Here is a 26213-nt window from a genome sequence, read left to right as displayed (position 1 = left end):
AACATTCAGTTCTCTAAGGCTAGCCCTAACATTTCACATATTTACCAACAAACTTACACCATACTTTCTTTTTCCCCCTCAAAACTTTTATCCTACATTAGGAACATGGAATATTCCTATCCTTTAACTAATATGCTTCATTTGTGTAAATGCTGCATCTACACCTATAGCACTGAGTCCTTTAAAAGCAGAGAAGTCTATTTTTCAGGTATTTCTAACTGCCAGTGACAAAGCTTGGAACGAAGTAGTCAATATTTTTGATGTGTCGTCTCTCAAATACATAAAGATCATTCTGTTAATAAAGAATTTCCCCCACTATATACTGAACTAGAAAAGTTGAAAATAGTACATTTAACTTATATTGTCTCCATGACATGAAGTCAGTACAGGTTTCCTGTGTGCCAAGCATGATGCTTTTTTCCACAGCAGGCATATACTAGTACTGACAAACTTACTCAAGGGCAATGAAATCTGAAAATGCTTTAACTTCAATTTTTAAACTTCAAAATATGAGATTCCAAAACTGTTAGTAACTTCCAATTATTTGAAAGTTTCAACACTTTTCATAGGAAAAAAAATCCCTTTATTAAAAGAAATCTTACGTCTATAGCCAACAACAATAATGGTAGTAAAAATAAAGCAGATATTACTGAGTGGCTACTAACGGATAAGTACTGTTCAAAATACAATACAGCATTAACTCATTTAAGTTTCACAATCAATATATGAAGTTCTTGACCACTGAGCTGCACACCTAAGCCCATAAAGAAGATATGGTACTTTTATGAATAATTGGAGGCAGACTGATAAACAACTGGCTTAATATCCAATAGTAGGAAAAAGTGAGCCATAATGTGAGCCCAAAGAGTCTGCCCTTAAATACATTACAGAGAAGCAGTGGAAGCTGACAGAAACAGGGCTAGATATTCAACCTTTTTACTCGTTTAGATTTCTATTTAGCATTTAGATTTCTATTTAGCATCTCTATGAAATTAATACTGACACTCAAGAAAAAAAGGTATGGAAACCCTAATTCTGGTCCAAATTCACCAATATAGTTGAAGAAAACAAAACTCAAGAGTTAGTGACTTTGCAAATTTGTGGATCTATTTAAATGCCTAGTGAAGATTAGAACTCATATTTCTGCTAAGTGGTGGTGGCACAAGCCTTTAATCCCAGCACTCAGGAGGCAGAGAGGCAGGTAGTTCACTGAGTTCGAGGCCAGCCTGGTCTACAGAGTGAGCTCCAAGACAGCAAAAGCTATACAGAGAAACCCTATCTTAAAAGACCAAAGGGAGAAGAAAAAACCCTTAAATTTCTTGGTATTTAGCATTCTTTCTCCCTTATTTCATGAATAATTGTGCATAAAAACTTCAAGTATTATACCTCAGGATGAAGAAAATGAGGTCATTTCTAAAGGGACAAAGAATCCTACCATTTTCACCAACACCTACTTTTCAGAGACAGACTCTGCAGAGGGCCCAGCAGTATTCTGGCCACTAGTGCCAACTTTCCCAACTTTCTTCACAGTCTCCAGAGTCCTCAGTGCACTGTCAGTGCTTCGTGGGATTAGCTGGGAAACACTGCTTTCTGCATTTGAAATTCCATTTGTACTTGGAACAATTTTCCCAGGTGTTTCAGTACTTCCTATAACAGGAATGCCATTTCCAGCTGTGGTTGTGACAGTACTGTTTACACCAACTTTATTCAGAAGAGGAAACGTTCTTACAGTTGCACTCATCTTTTTGTTCCTTAATCGGTACCTGTTTAAAAATAATCAACATATTTGTAATACTGTTACCAATTTTAATCTGAAAATACAAAAAGAAAATATTCTTTAAAAAGGAAATAGCTTTGAAAAGTTTCTTCGGCTAAATAACACTTCTCCATGTTACATATATATGTAACATACATGCAAATACAGGCACATAATTAATATAGCAGGCAAAGTACACATGCACTCTAAGCTTTCTGAAAGAGTGGGGTTTGAAAATCTTCTATTTTTATGTGGTACCAAAAAAGTACCAAATTCTGAAAGTAACAGAACAAACAGAAAAGGATTCAAGAGTTGAACACATGCTCTGCTGTTATTAAATTATACAAGCAGAGTGTAATTTTAAAGAAATAAAAACTCAAACTCACTTTAAACTTTACACCAAAATATAGAAATTCTATATTATTCCCAAATGAGTTTATGTCCAAAGAGTATTTAGATCACAGATTTTTCTGATATTAGTTTATTTATGGAGACTGGATATAATGCTGTAATACACGAAGCAATTTGATTTTGGATTTCATATAAAAATATTTCCATTTGTATATCAAAAACTTCATTCTAGGACTGGAGAGATGGTTGAAGGGTTAAGATCATGGGTTGCTTTTTCAAAAGACCTAGCTTTAGTTCCCAGGACCCATATGGCACCTCACAACGGTAACCCCAGTTCCTGGAGATCCAATGCCCTCTTCTGGCCTCTGCAGGCACTGCATGCATGTGGTACACAGTATATGCAAGCAAACACTTAAAACACCTAAAATCATTATTTAAAAAATTTATAAAATTCTCATTATGACACAGTCTTAGTCCTGGTCCTTACTTCCTATAATATTCTCTTAGTATTTCTAAGTGATCAACATAATGAAAACTATTTGGGATCACTATGTTTAAATTACTCTATTACTATTACTCCAACATGGTGATTATGATGAATAATGCTTGTATAATATTTTCTCCTTTAGTTCTTCAGCATCTACAAAAAGCTCTATTTCAACTGTTTCTCTATGTCTGTTCTCACACAGACCATTAGAAGAAAAAAATTCAATAAAAGATGAGTGCCCAGAGATAAGACTGGATAATGGAGGAATAGAATAAAACAACAAAAATAAAATGCAGAAAGCCAACAATCCTTATAGTGACTAGATCACACACCATATAGACACAGGGGTCCGGGGCCCAATGATTACTTCTTGAAGGAGGAGGAGGAATATAAGCAGACTTATACTTCAGAAAGCAAACTGCTACCACCAAGGGGTAAGGAATTCCTGTTATCTTTAATATGTTCTCTGAAATGTCTTCATTTTACTCTTCAAAGTTCTTAAAGAAAATGGCCAGCTACTCCTTGCTTTCCAACTTCAAAAGTCAAGTACATATCCTCTCTCTTTAAAATTTATGTCTGTCTGAGTATATACACAAATGTGTGTGAGTGTACCTGTGCTCATGTCTCAGCGAGACTGTTAGTCAGCAAGCCTGAGTCATACTCCTATCACTTCTGACTCTCCTTTGACGCTAGGGTACAGGCAACTGTGGGGATACCTAGCTTGTCACACTGCTGCTGAGATCCAAACATTGGTCCTCATGATTGTGGAACAAGTGCTTTCAACCAATAATCCATCTTTCCAGCCCTATAAGTCCATATTCTTAAGGTTGTTCAAACAAGCAATAAACAAAATTTTGTTTGAGACTCTAAAAAGAGGGAGAAGTAAAATCCTAACAAAATGCATTGAATCAGGAAAGAGAAGGTGTATGCACTGTCTCCTGGTCACAAAAGCCATGGACTAAACCTCCCATTTGAAACAGCCAATTCTTGTAAATCACCCATGAGCACCTTCAAGCACTGCCTCTCTCATTTTACACTCTACTACCAGCCACGCCAACTCCCTTTTAAGTACCTTTGACTCCCTAGTTATAGGCTGTATAGGGAATTGTCCCCCTCACAGAACTTACTTGACAAAATCTAGCTCAATTACTCTGTAATTATTCACAAACAAGTAGCTAAATGTTGAGGGAGGAGGGGTGCACAATCATGTTGTAAAGACCTTCAAAATTTGAGAATTTATTTAAAATCACTAAGCAATTCATTGATGTACTTCTTTCCTAACTTTATTTTCTCATCTTTAATAGTCTTTCTTTCCACAGCTCCCCTAAACTGGACAATACTGCTTCCTTGTTAATAGAGAAAATACAACACAAAAGAACTATCACCAATTCCACTAATTTCCTGCACCTATAACAGTATATTCTTCATAATACAAAGAGCAGAGTTCCAGTTCCTAAAGTCAATTTACTTGTGCTCCAGGCCTCAAAGCCTATCTGCCTTCTCAAAGACCCCACTCCTGTAAGTATTTTTATTTCTCCTTTGCATTGTAACTTCAGGCAGGTGTCTGTTTAAATGTCATATCCTCTGATAACTGTTAACAGACTATCTATTTATTTGTTGCATATGTTAGTGTCTAATGTAAGCTATCTAGGACAGGGATTTTTGTCTTTCCTACATGCCTAATATTATCAATATATATTAGTGCCTTGTACATACCAGATATTCCAAGACACATTTGCTCCCTTGAATGAATTCTCGGCTTCAAATTTTGTATGGCCAAGAAAACAACCAAATTCTCTGTGCTAATGCTTGCTCCATTTAAGTAAAAGTTACAATTCAGTAATATAGGGTAGAAAATTTGAAGCCACTGTTGATTCCTTTTATTTTATTATTTTTTTAAATTAGTGGCTCCTGTGTTAAAAAAAAATTTGTGTGTGTGTGTGTGTGTGTGTATGTGTGTCTATACACATGTGTGCAGATGCTCGCAGAAGTCAGAAGATGGTGTTGAATCCCCTGGAGCTGGAGTTACAGGTGGTTGTGACATGGGTGCTGGGAACTGAACTCAGGTCTTTTGGAAGAATAGCAAGTGCTCTTAACTGCTGAGCCATCTCTCCAGCCTTTTTCTTTTTAAAAAATAACATACAGTTAATATATTCATCGTTTCAGCTCCACTTTCAAAATAAAACCTAATGACCATTTTTCATCATTCTTATTACTACAGTATCAAGACTTCTATTTCCAATCCTGCACCTGGACCACTGTAGAAGTTAAACTAGCTTCCAAGTATATAGATGTCAGAGTTACATTTCTCATTCCAAATGAATAAAGCTCTGCAGTAGCTTTCTATTGTGACCAGAATACAATACAATTTTTTTTACTTGTGGCCACTAAATGACTGAAATTGCTTATCTGTATGTTTACTGTTCCTCTTAAATCATTAAAAGCACCTCAGATGATATTGAGCATATAACAATCTATTATAAATACATCTTGAATTGACTGATCTTGGGTTTTTTTCTGTTTCTCAGATGGCAGTTTGGGGGATTATTTTTTGTTTTCCTTTCAGACAGGATCTCTAGCCTTGCTGGCTTAATTTGCTATACAGACCAGGCTTGTCTCCAACTCACAGAGATCCACCTGTGTCTGTCTCCCAAGTGTTGAGATTAAAGGTAAGTGCTAACATATCAAGCTACAAGGCTGTTTCTTAAAACAGAAACAAAAAGACTGTTGGATGTCAACATTTTGTTTGGTTTGGCTAAACAAAATTTGCAAGACTGGTTTCAGTAAGTGATTGTGTATTTAAATATTAAAGCAGAGAGTTGAGCATGCACACACATACATGGACATGGAACCCCCACAAACATACAAATATACATATGCACATAAACATAATTACACACACACATACAAATCTCAATGAGGCAGCAACATATAATTTTAAAGACAATGTGATACAGTAACATTGATTCTTTTTCTAACCCCTTTTTGGTTTTTTTTTTTTTTTGAAGAGCAATATAAAAAAATGAGGCTAACTGGAAATATGGAACAAACTGTAGATTATCTGGTCCTTCACTGAAAACACTGAATTTACATATGAAATATTGGCTAGGTACAAGAAAGATAAAAATGAACAATCCAAGAGATAAATGAGGTTCAATGAAAACATACAGGCAAATGAATAATTAGGAAAAAGCAAGTTTACAACTATTAGGGATAGTAACTCTATAAGGAACATCACTATGATTTCAATGTGTTCTTCAAGTTCAAGGTCAGAATCTTAATCCTCAATGGAAATTTGAAGAGGTAAGACGCCCCCTCTCCTCCGCAAATGATTTGGTCATGAGAGCCAATATGGTAGGGACATTTTCTCAATTGAGGTTTTCTCTTTTCAAATGACTCCAGTTTGGGTCAAATTGACAAAAATCTAAGTAGGACAATGGCTTAATGTCATTACCATGAGAATGGGCTCCTGACAAAAGGGGGAGAGCTCAGTCCCATTTTCTCTTTTCTTCTCTCTTCCTTGCGTATTTTTTGCCCTTCTACCTAGGATGATACTGTAAGGTTCTCACCAGACATGGCCCTTCATTCTTGGGCTTCCCAATCTATAGAACAGTAAACCAAATACATTTTCTACATTATAAACTATCCACGGGGGTTTCTGTTGTAGCAGCAGTAAACTAACACAAGTGCTTTAGCAGCATGCTGACAGAAGGAGCCAAAACTGGTCAGGCAAGTTGGGGACACCTACAGAAGCAAGATGACACCAGAGTATGATTAAACACAGACAGAAAGAAAAATGTACAAGACAAAAGGGTAAACAAAAGCATATAGTTGGGTGACGGATAGCACTGTCAACTTTGCAGGACCTAAAATCACCAAGGAGACAAGCTTCTGGGTATATCTGTGATAATTTTCTTAACTTGAGTGGGAAGATACACCCAACTGTAGGTGGCATTATCACATAGTCAGGGATGCAGGATTGAATAAAAAGGGGAAGTAAGATTCATTGCTCTCTGCTTCCTGACTATAGATGCAAAGTGAGCAGTTGCCTGCCACTATGACTTCCCCATCATGATGAACTGTACCCAACTGTGAGTCAGAAGAGTCCCTTCCTTCCATAAATTGTATTTATTAGTATTTCATTATAGCAACCAGAAAAAACATAAAATTGAGGTGATAAGCCTGATCATATGGTTTAAAGTTAAAGACTTTTGAAACTAGTTTGTAGGAAGAATATGGAAAAGTTTGTAACTTTGGTCTAGGAAAGTTCTAGAACACTGTAAACAGAGGTTAACAGACCATTTTGGTAGAAATTTAGAAGATCACAATGTTGTAAAACCATCTTTTTCTACACAGTGAAGATCTGTCCCTCTGATTGGTTTAATAAAAAGCTGAATGGCCAATAGCTAGGCAGGATTTCCAGGCATGGAAGACACTGGGAAGAAGAAGGGTGGAGACATCAGGAAACACAGAGCAAGCAGCATGGGCATTACAAAGTAAAGGTAACTGAGACACATAAAAGAACATAGATTAAAAGATATTGGTTAACAAATTATAAGAGCTAGTTAAAAACAAGCCTAAGCTATAGGCCAAGCTTTAATAATCAATAAGAAGTCTCCATGTCATGATTTGGGAGCTGGCTGGTGGGGCAGAGAAAGACTCACTACACACAATGCTAAGATAAATTTCAACAATGGCCCGGCGGTGGTGGCACATGCCTTTAATCCCAGCACTCGGGAGGCAGAGCCAGGTGAATCTTTGTGAGTTTGAGTCCAGCCTGGTCTACAAAGTGAGATCCAGGACAGGCTCCAAAGCTACACAGAGAAACCCTGTCTCAAAAAAAACAAAAAAACAAAAACAAAAACAAAAAAAAATCAATAATGAAGGCTCAGCTTATGAAGTTTCAGAGGGAAATAAGGACTCTACTGATAAGTAAACTAGAGGTCATGTAATGTGATATTCTGGCAATGAATCTAGCTGTACTCTGCCCATGTGTTACGAAGTAGAGTTAGGCTAATTCAAACTAATGGGTTAATTTATTTGGCTGAGAAAATTTTAAAACAGTATAGTGTCCAGACTGCAGCACAGCTATTTCTTAAAGTAGAAGACAGTATAGGGAAGCAAAAAGGGGCAACTGAAAGATATAAAAACTTCAATTTGCTGAGAAAAAGTGTGAATTTAACCTTACAAAGCAGCAGCACCGTCAGAGAAACCTGGTGCTTTGAAATGGGATAAAAGAAAAGGCTTCCTAAAAATAAGCCTCTACCTACTGAAATCTTTGGTGGCTGGAACCTCCAGCTCATTCCTGCTTGATCTGGAAAGCTCCATTCCACTGTCTCCAAACCTGACCCTCTCAGAGAATCTCCAACAAAGAAAAGACACCAAAAAGTCCAGTTCCAAATTCTTGGTAGCTTTGGTAGCTCCTCCCCTGAAGTTGTCAGTAGCCCAAGACCTTGCCAAAAGTGGTCAGTTTTTGACCATACTTGGGCATAAACCCAGCTTATAGAGGACATGCCATTACCCCTCACCTACAGGGTATATAAGCTCCCTGCTTTAGTCCAGCCTCATGACTTCTTCTGTCTCCATCTCTGGGGCTAGGGGGCTCACCTGGGAATTCTTTACTCAAATATACCTGTTCGTTTACTTTTTCAATTTGGCTTGATCTGGCTCACTGCGTGGGCATATAGAAAACCTATTATTCTTCACCTTCTGAAAGTACATTGGAAGAAAAATCTAAAAGGCTCCTGAAAAGATTTCCCCAGGGACAACATGAAGAAACTACTGCTACCAAGGTCCAAGGGGCACAGGCTGCACCCTGCCAGTGTCACAGAGTTCACAGTCACTAAGGCAAGGCAATGTGTGGCAGGGATGTAGCTGGGACAAATTTCCTGGAGAGAAGCCTTACAGGGCAACTAAAGGAAGCTGTGAATGTGTAATCAAAGCTAAGTGGAGACCCCAGGATTTGGGAGTTGCCAGGAACCATGGGGTATCCACTGCTGGCTGTCTAAATGTGTTTCATTTAGCCAAATTGGTAATTTAGTTAAAGGCAATGTGGAGCTGGCCCAAGGGAGAGATTGTGTGTTGGAGCTAAACACATGGGACTACCCAAATCCTCAGAGTCCAGGGGATTCATACAACAAGCCCCAGAGGTACACAAGCTATAGGATTTGAAGCAGGCCTTGCTGGTTTTCACTGTTTTTGTTTTACCTTTTTCTTGCAGTATCCTAAGTTCTTTTTTTTTTCTTTTTAAATTCTATAGGGTAGAGGTTCCCAACCTGTAGGTTGTGACCCATTTAGAGGTTGGCAGTCCTTTTCACAGGAGTTGCAATGAGACATCTAGCAATCAGATATTTATATTACAATTCATAACAGCAACAAAATTAGTTATGAAATAGCAATAATAATAATTTTATGGTTGGGAGTCACCACAACATGAAGAACTGTATTAAAGGGTTGCTGTATTAGGAGTGTTGAGAACCACTTGTATAGGGCTCACAGAGACTGATTGCCTAAGGGGGCTGAAGAGGTGGTTTCTGCAGCAAAAAGTACTTGCTTCTCTTGCAGAGGACCCAAGTTCAGTACTCAGGAACCACATGTTGGCTCAAAACTATAACTCCAGTTGCTAGGGATCCAATTACTTTATGGACACTGCACACAAGTGATGCATATAAATACATACATGTAAAACATTCATATACAAAAAGTAAATAAATTAAAAGGAGTTTAACTGCCTAAAACTCAAAAGAGACCTTCAAAATTTGAACAGTTGTTACAGCTGTTGAAGACTATGTGGGCCTTTTGAAGTTGAACTAAATGCACTTTGTATTATAAGATAACCATAAGCCTCTAAAACAAAGGGTTAAAAGTGATATTTCAGCATCAAATTGACAAAGGGTGGACTCCTGAGGGTTAATATTGACTGTAAGCTTGACAGAATCTGGAATCATTTAAGAATGTCTGAGGGATTTTGTGGATTAGACTAATTGGGTGGGAAGACACACCCTAACAGCAGGTAGCACCATAACATGGGGTGGAGTTGCAGGCTGAACAAAAAGAAGAATGCAAACTGACCATCAGCACTCAAGGTTCTGTGCTTCCTGATTGTGAATGTAATGTGACCAACTACCTTCCCCCATGACTTCCTTATGATGGTGACTATATCTGCACTGTAAGCCTTCAACTGCCTTTGTCAGATATATGTTACATCAACAAGAAAATTAAGTAAGACAGTAAATACTTAGTGCTTTATTGGTACAATACGTAAAAGGAATTGAAAGGAAGGTTTGGACCAAATCTTCTAACATACTGAAGCATCAACTAACAATTTAAAACTAACATTTAAAGACAGGCTGGGCGGTGGTAGAACAGGCCTTTTCAGCCCAGCACTCAGGCAGCAGAGGCAGGCAGGTATCTGTGAGTTTGAGGCCAGCCTGGTTTACAGAGTGAGTTCCAGGACAGCCAGGGCTATACAAAGAAACCCGGTCTCAAAAAACCAAACCAAACCAAACCAAATCCAGAAGACAGAAATGATTAGACAGGTACTCTTAATGACTGCATTCAGACCCACCCCTTGAGAACTCATCTGGTGTTCTGACCATGTCATTTTATGTAAAGACCCCTTTAAGAAGAAAAAAAATCCCTCCTCCCTCTTCTTCTCCCCCCACCTCCATATATATATATTCCCACAAGGTGTGTACCTCTGTGCGTTCTCCCCTCCCCCCACACACCTTCTCCTTCCTTCCCCTCTTCCTTTCCCTTTTAAAAATAAAACTTTCCAGGTGGATGCCATGTCTGCATTGTGTAACTTTCCACCACACCATGCCACTGCCTGATGCATCTGTATGGCATGTCTCCTTCATCCACCAAGGCTGCTGAGTGCCATTTTACAACATTGGTGCTATGTGATTCAGCAGAGGCCCTCTTGGCACATTTCTCCTGCCTACCGGCAGTCTGAGACACGCCAAGACCCCTGGAACTATCAACACTCACTTCATCCAACACTGCCATAATTGGCAAGCCTATTCCTTCTGGCCATTTCCCACCAGTGAGGATTTGTCACACCTTGACTGTGGTTTCTAGTCTTTCAACCCCATTGATAAGCTCCAGTAGTACTTGGCAAACAAGTGTCCCTCAGGCTTAGCCCTGGCCTCTGCTCTCTGATGGAATTTTGAGCAACTTACGCCATTTCAATAGATCCTTGGTTAATCTCTGAGACACTGGAGATCAAAAAACCATTGGATCTCATCTACCTCACTCTGGAAAATTCATCTACCACCACATTTAGACTTGGTCCCACAATCGGTCTTCCACCACCTTGGAAACGCATACCCACCCACCCCTCTTCATTCTGTTCTGTCTCAGCTCCCTCCTTGCTGCACCAAGCAGCCCAAATGCCCAGTGGCTGGTGCCAGGGCCAGCCAAGTGGAGCCAAGTCCCTGGTGCCACCGCACCAGGACAGAAAATACCCAACTGCAGTGCCTGACGCTATTGCGTCCACCACCTTGGCAGAAAATGACTTTCATTCTATGGTTTCTTACAGGCTGCCTTATACTGTAAACTCGTTTTAGGATTTTCAATTGGGTCAGCTAAAACTTTCCCAGGATCTCTCTGTTAAAAAATCTCTTTCTTCTGTATGGGCGTAAATGTATGAATGATGTGGCCACGTGACTATATTTCTGACTGATTCTGAATACTTGAGATTATGTGTTCCATATCTATGCCATTTGTCTTACAAAAAATAAATAAAACCACATGATTACCTGGTTAGGTGTCATCTTGAGTAAGGTCAAAGACAGATAGGTCATATGGCCTTATTCTCATAGGACTCTATAGCCATCTTTACTAAGGGCAGCAAAAAGTCACTTCCTATCTGGGGCCCAAGCATGGTTAAGGGGCAGCGAGAGCTCATTATGGGCAGGACCCTGGAAACCTATCCTCTCTATCCCTCCCAGGCTCTTAGGCATCAACGGTGCCATATGCTGGCGATACAGCTGGAAAGGACTCCAGAAAGTATTTTCCTGACCAAGCAAGCCAGCTTTCAGTCCCCTGTGGGTGGGGCAACACACTCCTGTGGCTCCCAAGGACTCCAGAGGGACTGCCTTCACGGCTGAGCCGCTCCAGCCACCCCCTTCCATGCCAATGGGTGGAATGTCTTCTGAAGAACAGTTGGCTATGGCCATCTTGTCAGCTTATTTTATAAATAAAAATCAAGCCTTACTTTTTCTAAAAAAAAAAAAATGTCCTAAGATATAAAAGTCCATGCACACTTTGAGGGTCTCAAAAAATGATTTAACATATAAATACCAATTACAAAGCTATAAATAAATGATTTAAGTTCCTCAGATTACTTTCCCTTCTCTAATATTGTTATACTAAGATTTCAAAACTTTAGATTTTAACATTAACAGAATTCTGATACTGTTTCTTTCCCCTTCTATGATAGTTATATTAAGATATCAAAAGTTCAAAATTTAAGATTAATCCTGGCGCTGTTTGTGTCATAAGCACAGGATTTTATTTTCTTTGGTTGTCTTCTAAATAGATACCTAAACTTCTCATGAGGCCAAAGAAATTTCTGTCCCATTAGTACCTGGCTCTCTGAAAAAAAAAAAAATTTACCTAATTTTAACCCAAATCTGAAATTTTGCTAGAAATTTGCTAGAACTCCTCCCCTTCTCAATTACTAAAACTATGGGCCTCAAAGTGCCAAATAAGGTTATAAAATTTAACTTCTGTTCCTAGTTTAAACTTGTCTCAACAGGTTTCCATTTGCCTGGCAGACACATCAAAGCATCGGTTGCTGACTGCAATCTGCTCCAAATGATTACGAGCTCTGGACTTGCTAAAGGCTGATGTGGACTAGCTCAGCCAACATTATTGTTTCCTGTCTCTATAGCTGGGTCAGATAACCACATGCTTCTGATAAATGTTCCATCACCAAAATTCCCTCCTTACCTTTGACTGGCCTTTCAGCCTTATTGGGCCCTGACCATCCACACCGACCATCCACACCCCGTTTTGGCTTGAAGCAGATACAGAACAGAGGACATTGTCCCTGCCCCCAAAACTGTCTAAAAAGGCTAAGTCAAAAACAAACTACCTGGCATGAGGGGCAAAATGTCTACTTATAATGCCTATTGACACACTAGGAAACTGGGCCTAGAGCTGTCAATTGATAGATTTATTAACTAAAATGTTCTACGATAAAACATTTGACCTCCTTTATGAAGGACCAAAGAGGTAATATATGGTCTTGAAAATTATTATTTCTGGGCTGGGCGGCGGTGGCGCACGCTATTAATCCCAGCACTAGGGATGCAGAGTCAGGAAGATTTCTGTGAGTTCGAGGCCAGCCTGGTCTACAAAGTGAGATCCAGGACAGGCACCAAAACTACACAGAGAAAACCTGTCTCGAAACCCCCCCCCCCCCCAAAAAAACTTATTATTTCTATAAAAATCATTCAGGATTATAATCTGGCTGTTCTCAAAGATCAGAACTAAAAGGCCTTAAGAGTGGCAGCTGATGCAGATGTCACTGCCCTAGAAAAATCTGTTACATATTTAAAGAAGTCCGTCTCCTCTCTAGCTAAAATATTTCTCCAGGATAGAAGGGGCCTTGACCTAAAATTTCTTCAATTGGTTCCCTGGTTATCATTCCTTCAACAAGTTGGCCTATGCAAGGCCTTAGGAGAGCAATGCTGTTTTTATGTTAACCGCTCAGGGATCATTAAAAACTCCATGGATCTGCTTTTTGCAAAGGTAGCAGCAACAAGGAAACCACCCTGGTATCTGTCTTAGCTAGCCCCTTCATGATCTTGCTTCTTTTGAACCTTTTTCAAGGGTTGCCTGTAGTGATATCTTGTTTGTACTCTTCACAAATAAAGTATGCCTGAAGATCAGAGGGCAAAGACAGGCAGTGGTAGCACACACCTTTAATCCCAGCACTTGGGATCTCATGCCTTTGCTCCCAGTACTTGGGAAACACACACGCCATTAATACCAGCACTAGGAAGGTTGAGATAGGAAGTGATATGGCTGAACAGAGAAAGGCATATAGGGCAGGAGTAGACAGGAACTCAGCCCCTTTTGGCTGAGGACTGAGGGGCATTCAGTCTGAGGATTTGTGGAGAGAAGATCTTCCCCTTCCAGCTGAGGAGTTGGCAAGATGAGAAGTGGCTCTGGCTTGTTCCTTTGTCTCTCTAATCGTTCAGCATTTACAACAATATCTGGCTCTGGGTTTTTATTATAAGACCGATTAGGATTTGTGAAACATCTAGCAATCAACTATTGACAGGAAATGTGCTGGAGGCCTCAGAATTTCACACAAAACATCACGTCAATAGCAAGGGTTTCAAAAAGGATTTTTCCACAACTTGGCAACAAACCAAGGAAATTATAATGAAATGTCCTACTTGTTCTTTATACAACCAAATTCCACTACCTGCAGGAAGTAACCCAAAGGGTACTTAAAGGAATAAAATCTAACAGATAGATGTGTTTCATTTTGCAGAATTTGGAAAATTAAATATGTATACCACACTATTAATACTTATTCAGGATTTCAATGGGTAACTGCTCTGAGTTCTGAAAGTCTGATTCTGTAATCACACATTTGCTAGAAGTTATGGCCATCATGGGTATGCCTGTACAAATTATGCTCCAGCATATGTCTCTGACAAAACCGTTTTTTGCTTATTACAACATAAAGCATATTATAGGTATACCACATAATCCTACAGGCCAAGTAGTCATAGAAAGATCAAGTCAAACTCTAAAGGATATGCTAAATAAACAGAAAGGGGTAACAAACCCCCCCAGAAATAGATTTTATAATGCTCTATTAACTTTGAATTTTCTCAGTGCTAATGAGAAAGAACAAGAGCTGCAGAGAGACCTTGGATAATAGAAAAAAACTGCTGAATTAACTCAGCCTATATACTTTAAAGATGTGTTGACCCCAAAATGGAAACCATGGTATGTATTATATTGGGGAAGAGGCTTTGCTTTTGTTTCCTCAGAACAAAAGCTATGGATACCATTAAAATTGATAAAAGTTCGATTTGAACAGAGACATTTCTTAACTAGAAGAGGTGACAGAAGTGGCTGAAGCTTGTAACTTTGTTTCTCTGACCTTTCAGCATTCATCCCAATATCTGGCTCCAGGATTTTATTATAAGACCAATTAGGATTCATGCAAAAGTAGCCTAGGAACACCTGTATGTCAGATGTTTGCATTGAGATTAGCAATAATGACAAAACTGCAGTTATGAAATAGCAACAAACCTCAAATATTATGGATTGGGATGGACTTTTTTGTATGATGATAGAAATGTAAAGCTATATTTTAACTCAACTCTGGTTTATAATAACAGAAACTGAAGTTTATAAATATCTATTCAGATTAACAAAAGCTGACTTTTGAGAGAGTCACACCTATGTCTTTGCCAAATGTTTAGCACCAAGCCTCTAGAAAATTTAAATAAATGTCGTATGTTTGACAAATGGGATATCTGATAAACAAGATATATATTCTATGATGAAGTTTCTGGTCCTCCGAGAAGGTCCTTTCTCAGACTTGGGCCACACCCCAACTCACAAGCTCCATTTCTCCTGTTCCTATTTGGCCCTGGGATCTTTCCCCTGTCACTCTTCTTGGCCTTCTCAGGAAACAGTAAGTCCTAGTCAAATAAAAGCTGCTAACATGTTGAAGACTGCTAGGGAACACAAGTTGACAGCCAGTCATTCATACCTAATAGACACAGTCCTCAAATGCTCAGAGATCTGCAGAATATAGCATTTAAAATGTTTAATTAAAAAGTTTTTTGTGATAGAGACATGCTGGCTCCTAGCAGCACCTTTATTTCCTCCAAAGAAGATGGATGGGCACAAAAGAACCTCTAACCAGAACTTACTCCAGAGTGGCAGCACCAGCCACTGAGCAAAAACTGCCTTTCACCTCAACTACTGCCTTTTGCCTCAACTCTTGCCAGGACCTTCTTCAGACCCTGGACAACAGGACTCTGGGAATCTAATGCCTCATTTTTGTCTAGACAAGGTAGGCTGGTCGTTCCCACAAGTCTCTACCCAACAACTGTTGGATCTTCTGAGGCCTGGCAGCCGAAGACTGATGTTGTTGCCCTGAGACCTCTGCTCTCAATGACCATGGTGGAGGACCCTGAGGTAACTGTCTAGTAGCCAGCAGGTAAGTCTATCACTTTCAATGGCTAACTCAGGTAAAATTTATCCTTCTCAGATTTCTGATGTCATTTGACAACCAGATTTTGTCAGTCCAACAGCAGCAACTCCTTCAGCTGCCTTCTCAGTAAAATTCACAGGCCTCATTCTCTTAGAGCTAATACCAAGTCTAGACACAGTTCACCTTCCTACCAGACTCAAAAAAGGGATAAACTCACTTTGTAGTGGCTGCTCTCAGTATCTCCTGGTGAATTAGAAAAAAAGAAGGAAGTCAGGTGGCGGTAAGAGCACTCCTTTAATCCCAGCACTCAAGCAAGAGGCAGAGCCAGGCAGATCTCTCTGAGTTCAAGGGCAGCCTGGTCTACAGAGATCCAGGACAGGCACCAAAACTACACAGAGAAACCCTGTCTCAAAAAAAGAAAAAAGAAAAAGAGAAGGTACTTTAAGGTTTGTTTATGTGAAGATAGGTAGGAAAGCTGTCTCACTTCTGTTCACTTACTTATCCTTCTCAGATCTGATGGTGTTTGCCAGTTCTAACAGCTCTCTCCACCAACTCCAAAGCACCTTGGTAGCTCATTAGTAAGTTTCCTGTTAAAAGTACAGACAGGTGTGCCTCATTCATAGACTTCATGATACAGGATAAACTGGTTTCAAATGTAACTTCAGAGGTTCAGAGTTTTAACACTGATAAATGCAGTTTTGATAAAACTGATAGAGCACTGACTACAGACAGTCTTGGGAGTCCTTAAATTTCCGTGGACTTTACTGGTCCCAGCTTTTAGAGACAGGCTAGCATTAGAGAGGTTATGGAAGCCTCCCTCCTCCTCCTTCACTCACTCAACCACTCCCATTCAGTAAATTTCCTCTGGTTAGAGATTTAAAGATGTGTTGCACTGGGCTGAAACCAGGCCCTAGAAAATGTTCATACCTTTTAACCCCAAACCACAGCTTTTGCTATGACACCAAGATGTAAGTCTGTTCCAGTTGTTTTATAAACACTTTGCAAGTTCCTGCACAGATCTACCTCTCTTGCCAGACTCGTGCCAAGGTCAGATCCTCAAAGGCCCTCCAGATACACCACCAGCCACTGTACCCACCAAGGACACCAACCAGGTGAATACTGGCAGGTTGGCTTCAGCCACATGCCTACTTATAAAAAACTCCATTATCTCCTAATTTGTTGACACTTTTACAGGATGGATGGAGGCATTTCCTACCTCCAGAGAAACAGCAGATGTGATGGCTCTGTACTCCTGATTTGGCATGCCATTCCCCCCCCAAGCTCCTGGAACATCACTGCTGGTATCACTACTCCAGACTCAAGGGCATATCTGCTCTTTCATCCGGCTCATCCACACTGCCTCTTCTGTGCACCAGGGCACTTCTCCATCCCATTCTTTCTGGCAGTTATCACTCTTCCCATGGGTAGCCCCACTCATGAGGCCAATGATAACAATCTATTTTTTTTCCAAGTAACTTGCCTTCTTAGCTCCCTCACAGAACGCTTCTTCACTCACACCGCCTACTGTGTGTAACTCGAAACATCCCCCTCCCCACTTCACCCCAATCAGCAGGAAAAAGTTTTTCAAGACAGAGTTTCTCTGTGTAGCCTTGGCTGTCCTGGAACTCACTCTGTTAAGCCTGGCCCCAAACTCACAGAGATCTGCCTGCCTCTGCCTCCCCAGTGCTGGGATTAAAGGTGTGTGCCGCCACCACCCAGCTTACATTAAAATTTTTTCTTTTCTTTCTTTGTTTTTCTCAATACAGGGTTTCTCTGTGTAGTTTTGGTGCCTGTCCTGGATCTCGCTCTGTGGACCAGGCTGTCCTCGAACTCACAGAGATCCACCTGCCTCTGCCTCCCAAGTGCTAGGATTAAAGGCGTGTGCCACCACTGCCTGGCACATTAAAATGTTTAACACAGCAGAAGTCAGTTATGAAGTAGCAACAAAAATAATCTTATGGTTGGCGGTCACCACAACATGAGGAAATGTATTAAAGGTTACAGCATTAAGAAAAGTGAGAAACACAGTCCTAGAGCCTAAAAAAATGGTTCAGAGTCTTTATTGCTCTTCCAGAGTATCCAAGTTCAGATCAGAGTAACCACATCAGGGGGCTCACAACTGCCCATAACTCCAGCTCCAAGGGACCTGTGCCCTCTTCTGGCTTCCATGGGCATGCATACAAAGATACATACACATACATAAGCAAAAAAAACCTTTTAATTATATAATACAAATTCTACACCCAGAGCTAAGCCTATGAACATAGCAGTCTTTTTGCAGCTTTTCTAGGTGTTTTAAATGGGGGGGGGAGCGGTGTCAGAAAAGAGAAGCATATTCCTAGTCTTCTCTACACAAACACACTTTTTCTTATCATGGTGCAGCTACAGCTACAGAGATCCTAACATGCTGACCACAGAGGAAAGGAGACAACAATAAATTATACAAATACACATATATGTATAATAAAGATATATACAGTATAAAATATATACAATATAAAGATGTATAAACATAGATATACATATAAATATATTTATGGAAGACAGATAGTAACTACATTAGGAACTGGTAACTGCAACACGAGCCAAACCTGCTTATCTTTCTAAGTAATGTTTACAGCTATGCCCACTTTACACATTGTCAGTGGCTGGCTATTAAGTGGTTATAAAAGAAACTGTTTACCCTACAAATCCAAAAATATTTTCTATACGAACCTCACAGAAAAAAGAATGTCAACTTCTAAAGTAGAGCTTTCATTAAATCCATCAATAAATGTGACAAAGATTCTAGCTCACATGAAGAAGTGAAGGGATCCTGCTGAATACATGAATGAGGAACAGGGTAAGGAAAAGTCCCAGAGGAAAGGATAGAACAGCACATGGGGATGATATGAAGGTTAAAGGCACACAGTACGCACCAGAAACCAATAGGAGACCACAGTGGCTTGAAGCTAAGAGTGCAAATCAGAGTTAGGTGGCAATGGTGGCACACACCTTTAATCTCAGCATTCAGGAGGCAGAGGCAGGTGGATCTCTGAGTTCAAGACCAGTCTGGTCTACAGTGCAAGTTCCAGGGCAGCCAGGACTGTTACACAGAGAAACCCTGTCTCAAAAAAAGTTATGAGATGACATCTGAAAAAGCAGGGAATTTATTGGTCATAACCTCCATTTTGCATCTTTAACTGGAAGGCAACAAGAACTATCAGAGAGAAGAAAAGGAAAGCAACATGTGAAGAACTTTGCTTTTAAAAGATTTCTCTGCTTTGTGAAAATAACAGGAGACTACATGAGCAACAGTAGATGTAAGAAGTTAGGAGGGGAACTGGAGAGATGGCTCAACAAGTGGTTAAGGGTACTCACTGACTGTTCTTCCACAGTACTTGGGTTCAATTCCCAGCCCTCACGTGGCAGCTAACAACTATCGGTAACTCCAGGATCAGACAAACATGCAGGCAAAACACCAATGCATATAAAATATAAGTAAATACATTATTATGAAGTTAGGAGGCCTGGGCAGTGGTGGCGCATGCCTTAAATGTCAGCACTCAGGAAGCAGAGGCAGGCACACCTGAGTTCAAAGACAGCCTGGTCTACAGAGTGAGTTCCAGAACAGCCAAGGCTACACGGAGAAATCCTGTCTCAAAAAAAAAAAAAAAAAAAACCAACAAAAACAAGAATAGGAGAGATCAAAAACTTGTGATGATAGCTTAAGACCCCGGAAGCTGGAATGGCAGAACTTAGCCAATGACTATACAGGAAAGAGCACAGAGAGATTGCTGACAGAGGAGATTCCCAAACCATGCCCTGCATAACTAGTTTTAAAAGGCAGAAACCAATAGCACAAAGACCCTAAAGGGACATCAGGAGACAATTAGCTCACTGAATACAAAATACAGATGCACACTAAGAGGTGGTAAAATGTCAGTTACTTAACAGAAAGCCTAGGTCACTTTTTTGGTGGGTTTTGATGAAAACTCTTATAATTTACTTTTATGTCCAAAGTAAATAGACAAAGTAGTAGTAACTGTTAGGTCTCAAAGCCAGGACAAATGGCTGAGGTGTCTATTTAACATATCAAAGCAGACAAAACTACCAGGTTCTACCAGCTGCCCTCAGTCTCAGTCCCTATCTGTTATAAGGTTATGACTGGCATACCCTTCCCTATGTAATCCAGACATTTTTGTTACCCAGTCCTTTTTGTCAAACCTTTACCCTCCTGGCCTCTTGGTCTCCTGGCTCCCTATCCCCACAACTCTCCTCACATGGCCTGGCTTAGGGTCTGTTTCACTCTAGACTCTCGCAGATGTCTCTGCCTCTGGCTATGCTCTCCTTTTTATCAACAATAAATATTCTCCTCCACCATACCTAGGAGCAGTCATTTCCTCCTTTTATATCTTTTATATTTCTTTTTTTTTTTTACTCAGTAACTTACAGAAAAATGTTAAAAGTAAAATGTAAAAATGTCAAGAGCAAAAGTCAGAAAAATATCTACATTTTGCCTGAGATTTTGCTGATATGTTCAACTGAACCTGAGTAAATAAGATAAAGGCAAATAGTACTTTCATTCTACACAGGTTAAAAGAAACATGGATTCCAGTTATCAAAGTTTCCAAATATGACTTTCTTTTCAAGTATGACCTTTTAATGCTAATTTTATTCCTAGTTTAATCTTCTCATGGGTTAAAAAAAATAGCTATTTTGCAATTCAAATTACTTGTATTTTGAAACATCACAAAAGGTAATACTGTATATAGCACTCCCTCAATGAATGACCCTATATGAAAGACATTTCTCCAGACTTACTTTTCAAGCTCTTCCTGAGAATGGGCAAATGTACAATTTGCTCCTCGTGGACAACCCCCTTGTTGTCGCAAATCTCGGCACATGCTAGTTTTGTACTTGCTGTTTGGCTGAGGCTATACCAATAAGCATTTAGCAAATGGAAAAGAGAAGATATCAGTTACTATTCACTCTTTGGACTTCAGAACTAACTTAATGAGTAGACCACCCTTAAGTCTCTTTCACAACAGAGAAGGAATTTTCATGCAGAAAAAGTTCCACCCATCATTTCCTATTGTGAGAGTGGAGACACTCCTGAGGGAGCCTTCAGGCCTTCTTTCCAAAGGTTAGTTGAAACGGACTCAAATTTATATCTATTTACTTCTCAGGCAATGTAATTTTCATGGAAAATATTTCTCAATTTATTACTATCTTCAAATTGTGATAACAAAATGAAACAATTTTTAAAAGCACTTAAAAAAAAAAAAAAAGGCAGACTTGATCTTTACCCATTTAAAACCCTCCCAGAAAAAGTTGAAGGGAAAATTATCACTTCGTTAGTTCACTTGCATGACAGTGATGAAAGAAGATGAATCTTAACTGCTATAATGTGCATCAAAATCTAAGAAGTTGCTCTTATTTCTGTGACCATAATAAGATAAAGCATTCATCATTCAGTTGACACCTAAATATTACATTTTCTGAATAAAATATGGATAGAAGAGTAAGAAGTTATCAGATTTGGGAGTACTTTTGACCCTACCTCTTTCAGATACTGATAGCATACCCTTCAATATGATATCTAAACCATTTAAATTTCAGCTTGGCAACAGCAATTACACTCTAGTTAGTTGTCAGGATTAGAAATAAAATATGTAAAACACTGTACACAGGAAGTGGCCCAAAACAACTCAACAAATGAAGAGTCATTTGGATAAGGAATCATATTTTAACTTCCCATTCTAAAGTACACTAAAAATATTGGGGAATTTCAAATTCCATATATATTACAAAACAGAAATTCATTTGAGAGATAGCAAAGGAGTAAAAAACTTTCTGCTGAAAAAAAGAACTGGACAAAATGTGTGGAATGAATCAATATATTTTCAATCAGGAATTCATGTCCAAACACCCTCTGAACTCATTATACACTGAAATGCTAACCAACTCCAATAAAAGGTGAGTTTTTCCCAAAAGTACAGAATCCAGTTTCCAAGAAGGCTAGGTACGTCACTCAATGTCAGCGTTGTAGCCAAGCCTTTCAGGCATGGAGCCTTGGGTTCAATGCCTGTGCAGTCATACATGTACATCCACACATGCACATCCCCCTCCTACACACACAACTTCTAAGAGGAAAGGGTTATATAAGGAGTCTTATTATTAGCTAATGCTAATCAAATTGTTAATATGTTCAGGATGAAACTGTGTCAGACACAGAAGTAGTCAAAAGTGTAATAAATCAACTTACCTGAGGTGTCTCGTGGCCTTTTCTACTATAATTTTGTATGAAGTCCACAAGACCATGAACCACTGTTTTAACAGCTACCATTGCATTTTCCAGCTGTTCCCAAGTTGGTGAAACAGCATCTAAATTAAGAGCCAAAGGGATGGGGTAGGGGATAGAGGAGACAACATATCAACAGTCATTCCCTTGTGCTATTTACATGAGAGTTCCATAAAGTACAAGCACTGGTACATTTTCCCACATACCTGGATTAGGGTCTATGTTTGCAAGAAGCTCTAAATGAGGCCTCAGTCTATTTAAATTAGCTGGGTCACCTGTTCGTTGCAAAACAATTGTCAATTCCTGGACACTCTTTGCAAATGATTCCGGAGACTGTAGCTAACAAATAGAAAAGAGAATGATTTTTACTCTGGATTTTAGAACACACCTATATTCAAATGATTTCCAATAGATTAATTTTCTTAATAAGTTTTCAAGTGTCTTCAGATTTCATAATAGGACGATCAATGATGAATTAAATTTTCACCTCAGAATCTGCCCTATGAAACTCATCACTAGACACTTAGAAAACCTATTTATCAGTTATACTAGCTCGCTAGGGCCAGAATATAGATAAGTTTTCAACCTTACAACGCTATAAAAGCAAAACATACTCAGTAGAAAGTGTTCCACATTTTACATTTAATTTTTCCCAGATGAGTGATATGAAGTACAGTATTCACATTGTGGTAAAATGGCACTGAGCTACAGCTCTAAGTGAGCATGAGGGTAAAAGCCAATACTCCACAAAGCCCAAAGTGTACAATGCTGCTAAGTTATCCCGTTCACTAGGTTAGACGTGTGAAATGAATGTCTGGGTCAGGTGGGCACATTGGGTTATAAACAGAGGAGTGTATGTGCTATAGTACTCTGTGAAATAGAAAGGGTGTAAGATCAGTACCTCTAATTTCACAAACCTTATCAATGATAGATTGCATGTGTGATTTATGAGCCAAGTCCCCATATAGCAGTGAGGACCACTGCTCAGGTGAAATACGGAGTCCTGCTTCCATAGCAATGTGAACAATTTGGGCATCATGTTCTCTGCGCAGTGCCTCATAACTCCGAAATTCCTCCTTTAGCTGCATCAGGGAAGAGTCTTCATCCCTTTTAGTAACCTAAAAATGGAAAACAAAAAACAAAAAAACCAAACTCATTAGAATTATCCTGCTCTTTCCCCTTACCCAATTCATTTACTTTGGGTGTGAGGGTTGGGGTAAAAGGATAGATATACCAGACACCACACAAAGTAGAAAATGTCAACACAAATTCTTTTCAGAAAAAAAAAAAAGAAACTATGTAACTATGTATTCAGTCCTTGTCTTCAAGAAGTTCATCAGCACTTGGCAGGGAAGAAAGACTTAGAAAAAGAAAATTATAGTAATGGTCCTATTATAGGGTCCATAGCAACACGAACAAAAGGCAATTAAATATGATGAGAAAACAGAAGAAAATTGTTCAGAAAAGGTTTTCTCTTGGCTGAAGACTATATGACCTACGTCATGAAAAATAAGATTTCTTTAGGAAAAGAGGGAAAACCAAATTCTAAAAAAGAAAAAGGTAAAATAGAAAAATGAATGAGCAGAGGACACAAAGGTAAAAATTATTATTATTTTGTTAAAAATTATTATATTGGTCAGTGAAGACTCAAAGATGGCCTTAAATACGATGGTAAATAAGGTATTAAATCCTGAAGTGAACAAAAAGTCACTAAGAATTTTTACAGAAGTGCTACGAACAGATACATGTCTTTAAAAAAAAACATCATTTTTTTTTTGTTTTTGTTTTTTCCTCTTTTAGTGAAAAAGAGTCCTGCTTTCTTATTTGAGGGAGAACAGGGCTGAGTGCATTGCATCTTTTTATTTACTGTGGTTAAGAAATGAGATATTGCAGTTTCAGAAAGCAGAGTCCTGTTTCTAAGGTTAAGATTTTCTTTGTACGAAGAACAGTGCTGTGTAGGATGAGTACTTGTTTTTGTTTTTGAATTTTCATAAAATCTGTGTGGGTGGGTGTGTGTGTGTGTGTGTGTGTGTGTGTGTGTGTGTGTGTGTGTGTGTGTGTGTGTGTGTGTGTGTGTACAGGTCAGAGGACAACCTTGGGAGTGAGTACTCATCTTCCATCTTGTCTCCGTAGGTCATGAGCTTCTGAGGAGCTCTTTCCTTTCACCTTCTATCCATCTCACTGTATAGGCTCTGGGATTTAAGATTCAAAGCACATAAAACCACACCAAATTCTGAGATTCAGACAGGACAAACCATTTGATCTATTCAAAATTCAACTTTTCCTGCTGAGCATAAGGATGCATGCTTAAAATACCAGCATTCAAGAAGCTCAAATAGAAGAATCACGAGCACAAGTTTGGCTTGCAATATAAACACAACTTTGTATTCCTCACTGGTGAAAGAAAAAAGCTCCAGATTACCTCAGTGATTGAGTGTATTGAGAAGGTCTGCCTCTGCACCCTAGCCTAGCCTCAAAATTGCAGAAATCCCCTTGTCCAAACCTCTCAAGTACTAGGATTACAAGTGTGGACCACTATGCCTTGCCTTAGTAACTATTTTTATTTCTGCTGCTGATATATCTGACAGTCCCTCAAAACATAAACATGAGGAAATCGGCTATCACCTCAGAATCAATAGGTCATATATTCTTTGGGAATTTAAAAATACTTAAGACTAAGACACTCTTTTATTTATTTTATGTGTATGAGTATTCACCTGCATGTATATATGTACATCACAGGTGTGCTTTATGCCCACGGAGACCAGAAAAGGGTGTCAGATTGCCTGGAACCATCATGTGGATGCTGAAAACTAAATCCAGGTCTTCTTCAAAAGGAACAAGTATTCCTGTCATTGAGCCATTAGTCACTCCAGCCCCAATCAATAGACTCTTAAAACATGTAATAATGAGTGGGGTGTGGATGTAACTTGAAAGCCAGTATTCTTCAATAACCCACTTTAAAGGAACATCAGAGAAACAAAAGGAACTTAAATGGGGGGTAGGGGGACTAAAGATCTAGAGGATTATAACATACCTCTAAGCACCATATAGTGCACACATGCCCATGGGTAACAAGAGCACCCAAGAATTTGAAGACAGACTTGGGTAACTAGCAGGGGCTGATCCAATCAATATTAATATGCATCAAAATCATTTGTGAAGGGCTGCTGGAGATGTATCCCAGTTGACAGAGTGCTTGCCTAGCATGCACAAAGTTGGGGTTTGAGTCTCACTACCACATTAAAAACTAGGCATTAAAGTGATGCACTCCCATAATCTCAGCAGTTTAAAGTCATCCTCAGCTACAAAACAGGTCAGCCTACGTTACAGGAGAACCTATCTTTTAGAAAACACACACACAAAAAAAAATTTGTGAAGCTCTGAAAGACATATTCTCAAATCTACTGAATGAGAATTCTTGATGGTAGAGCCCAGGAACATACACACAGACAACTCCGGTGCTGAACTTTCAGTTGGGAACCACTACACTAAGCATGACAATCATTAATTCCCCTTGTTCTGATTCCATGCTTGGTAAATAAAGGATCTCTACAGGAAAATATGTACCAATATAACATTATTTATATGGTGTGAACATTATTTATTTGGTGTGTATATATGTGGAAATGCATGTGTCACGAGAGGACAAGTTTCAGGAGTCAGTTCTCTCCTTCCACCAGGGATTAAATTTGTCATCTGATTCAAGAGCCAGTACCTTTACCCAGAGTCATCTCATTTGCCATGAATTTCAATCTTTATTAGAAATTACTTAGGTTGGACAGTGGTGGCACACACTTTTAATCCCAGCACTTGGGAGGCAGAGGCAGGTGGATCTTTGTGACTTTGTGACTTCGAGGTTAGCCTGGTCTACAGAGTGAGTTCCAGGACAGCTAGGGCTACACTGAGAAATCTTGCCTCAAAAACTGCCCACCCCTTCAAAAGAAATTCAGGAAGATTGCCAAGCTGTTTGTTATTTTGTTTGATGGAATGTGAAGACTACTTTGGGCCACTGAAAGATTAGTAAAGCTACCTGCATCCTTGTTTTCTGTTATCAAAGTGTAGGTTGTTAGGTAGCACCTGAAAAATGTAGAGATTTGTAAATAGACCTCTTGGCTTTTGTGAAAGTAAATCACATGCA

The 26213-nt window shown here is 39.2% G+C and overlaps 1 protein-coding gene and 1 non-coding gene across 4 annotated transcripts in view; both read right to left on the bottom strand.

Moving 5' to 3' along the window:
- The window catches only part of Rc3h2 (ring finger and CCCH-type domains 2), a 68354-nt gene that overhangs the window by 20456 nt on the left and 21685 nt on the right, over positions 1-26213 (bottom strand). For all 3 annotated transcript variants that reach the window (XM_052726607.1, XM_052726606.1, XM_052726609.1), the window contains 5 exons: positions 22990-23190; positions 22279-22411; positions 22037-22155; positions 20593-20705; positions 1455-1763 (listed from right to left, as the gene is read on the bottom strand). In XM_052726607.1, the coding sequence (XP_052582567.1) occupies positions 1455-1763; positions 20593-20705; positions 22037-22155; positions 22279-22411; positions 22990-23190 (875 nt within the window). The remainder of the gene's footprint in view (positions 1-1454; positions 1764-20592; positions 20706-22036; positions 22156-22278; positions 22412-22989; positions 23191-26213) is intronic.
- Positions 22500-22610, bottom strand: LOC128102766 (small nucleolar RNA SNORD90). The gene has a single exon (XR_008215526.1). It is a non-coding gene; the product is annotated as a small nucleolar RNA SNORD90 (small nucleolar RNA).

This window comes from Peromyscus californicus, unplaced genomic scaffold (genome assembly GCF_007827085.1).
Source record: "Peromyscus californicus insignis strain IS unplaced genomic scaffold, ASM782708v3 Scaffold_7__1_contigs__length_154581171, whole genome shotgun sequence".
In the NCBI taxonomy this organism is placed as follows: Eukaryota; Metazoa; Chordata; class Mammalia; order Rodentia; family Cricetidae; genus Peromyscus; species Peromyscus californicus.
The sequence above is the reverse complement of the archived record's forward strand: the minus strand, read 5'-3'. Positions and strand labels throughout refer to the sequence as shown.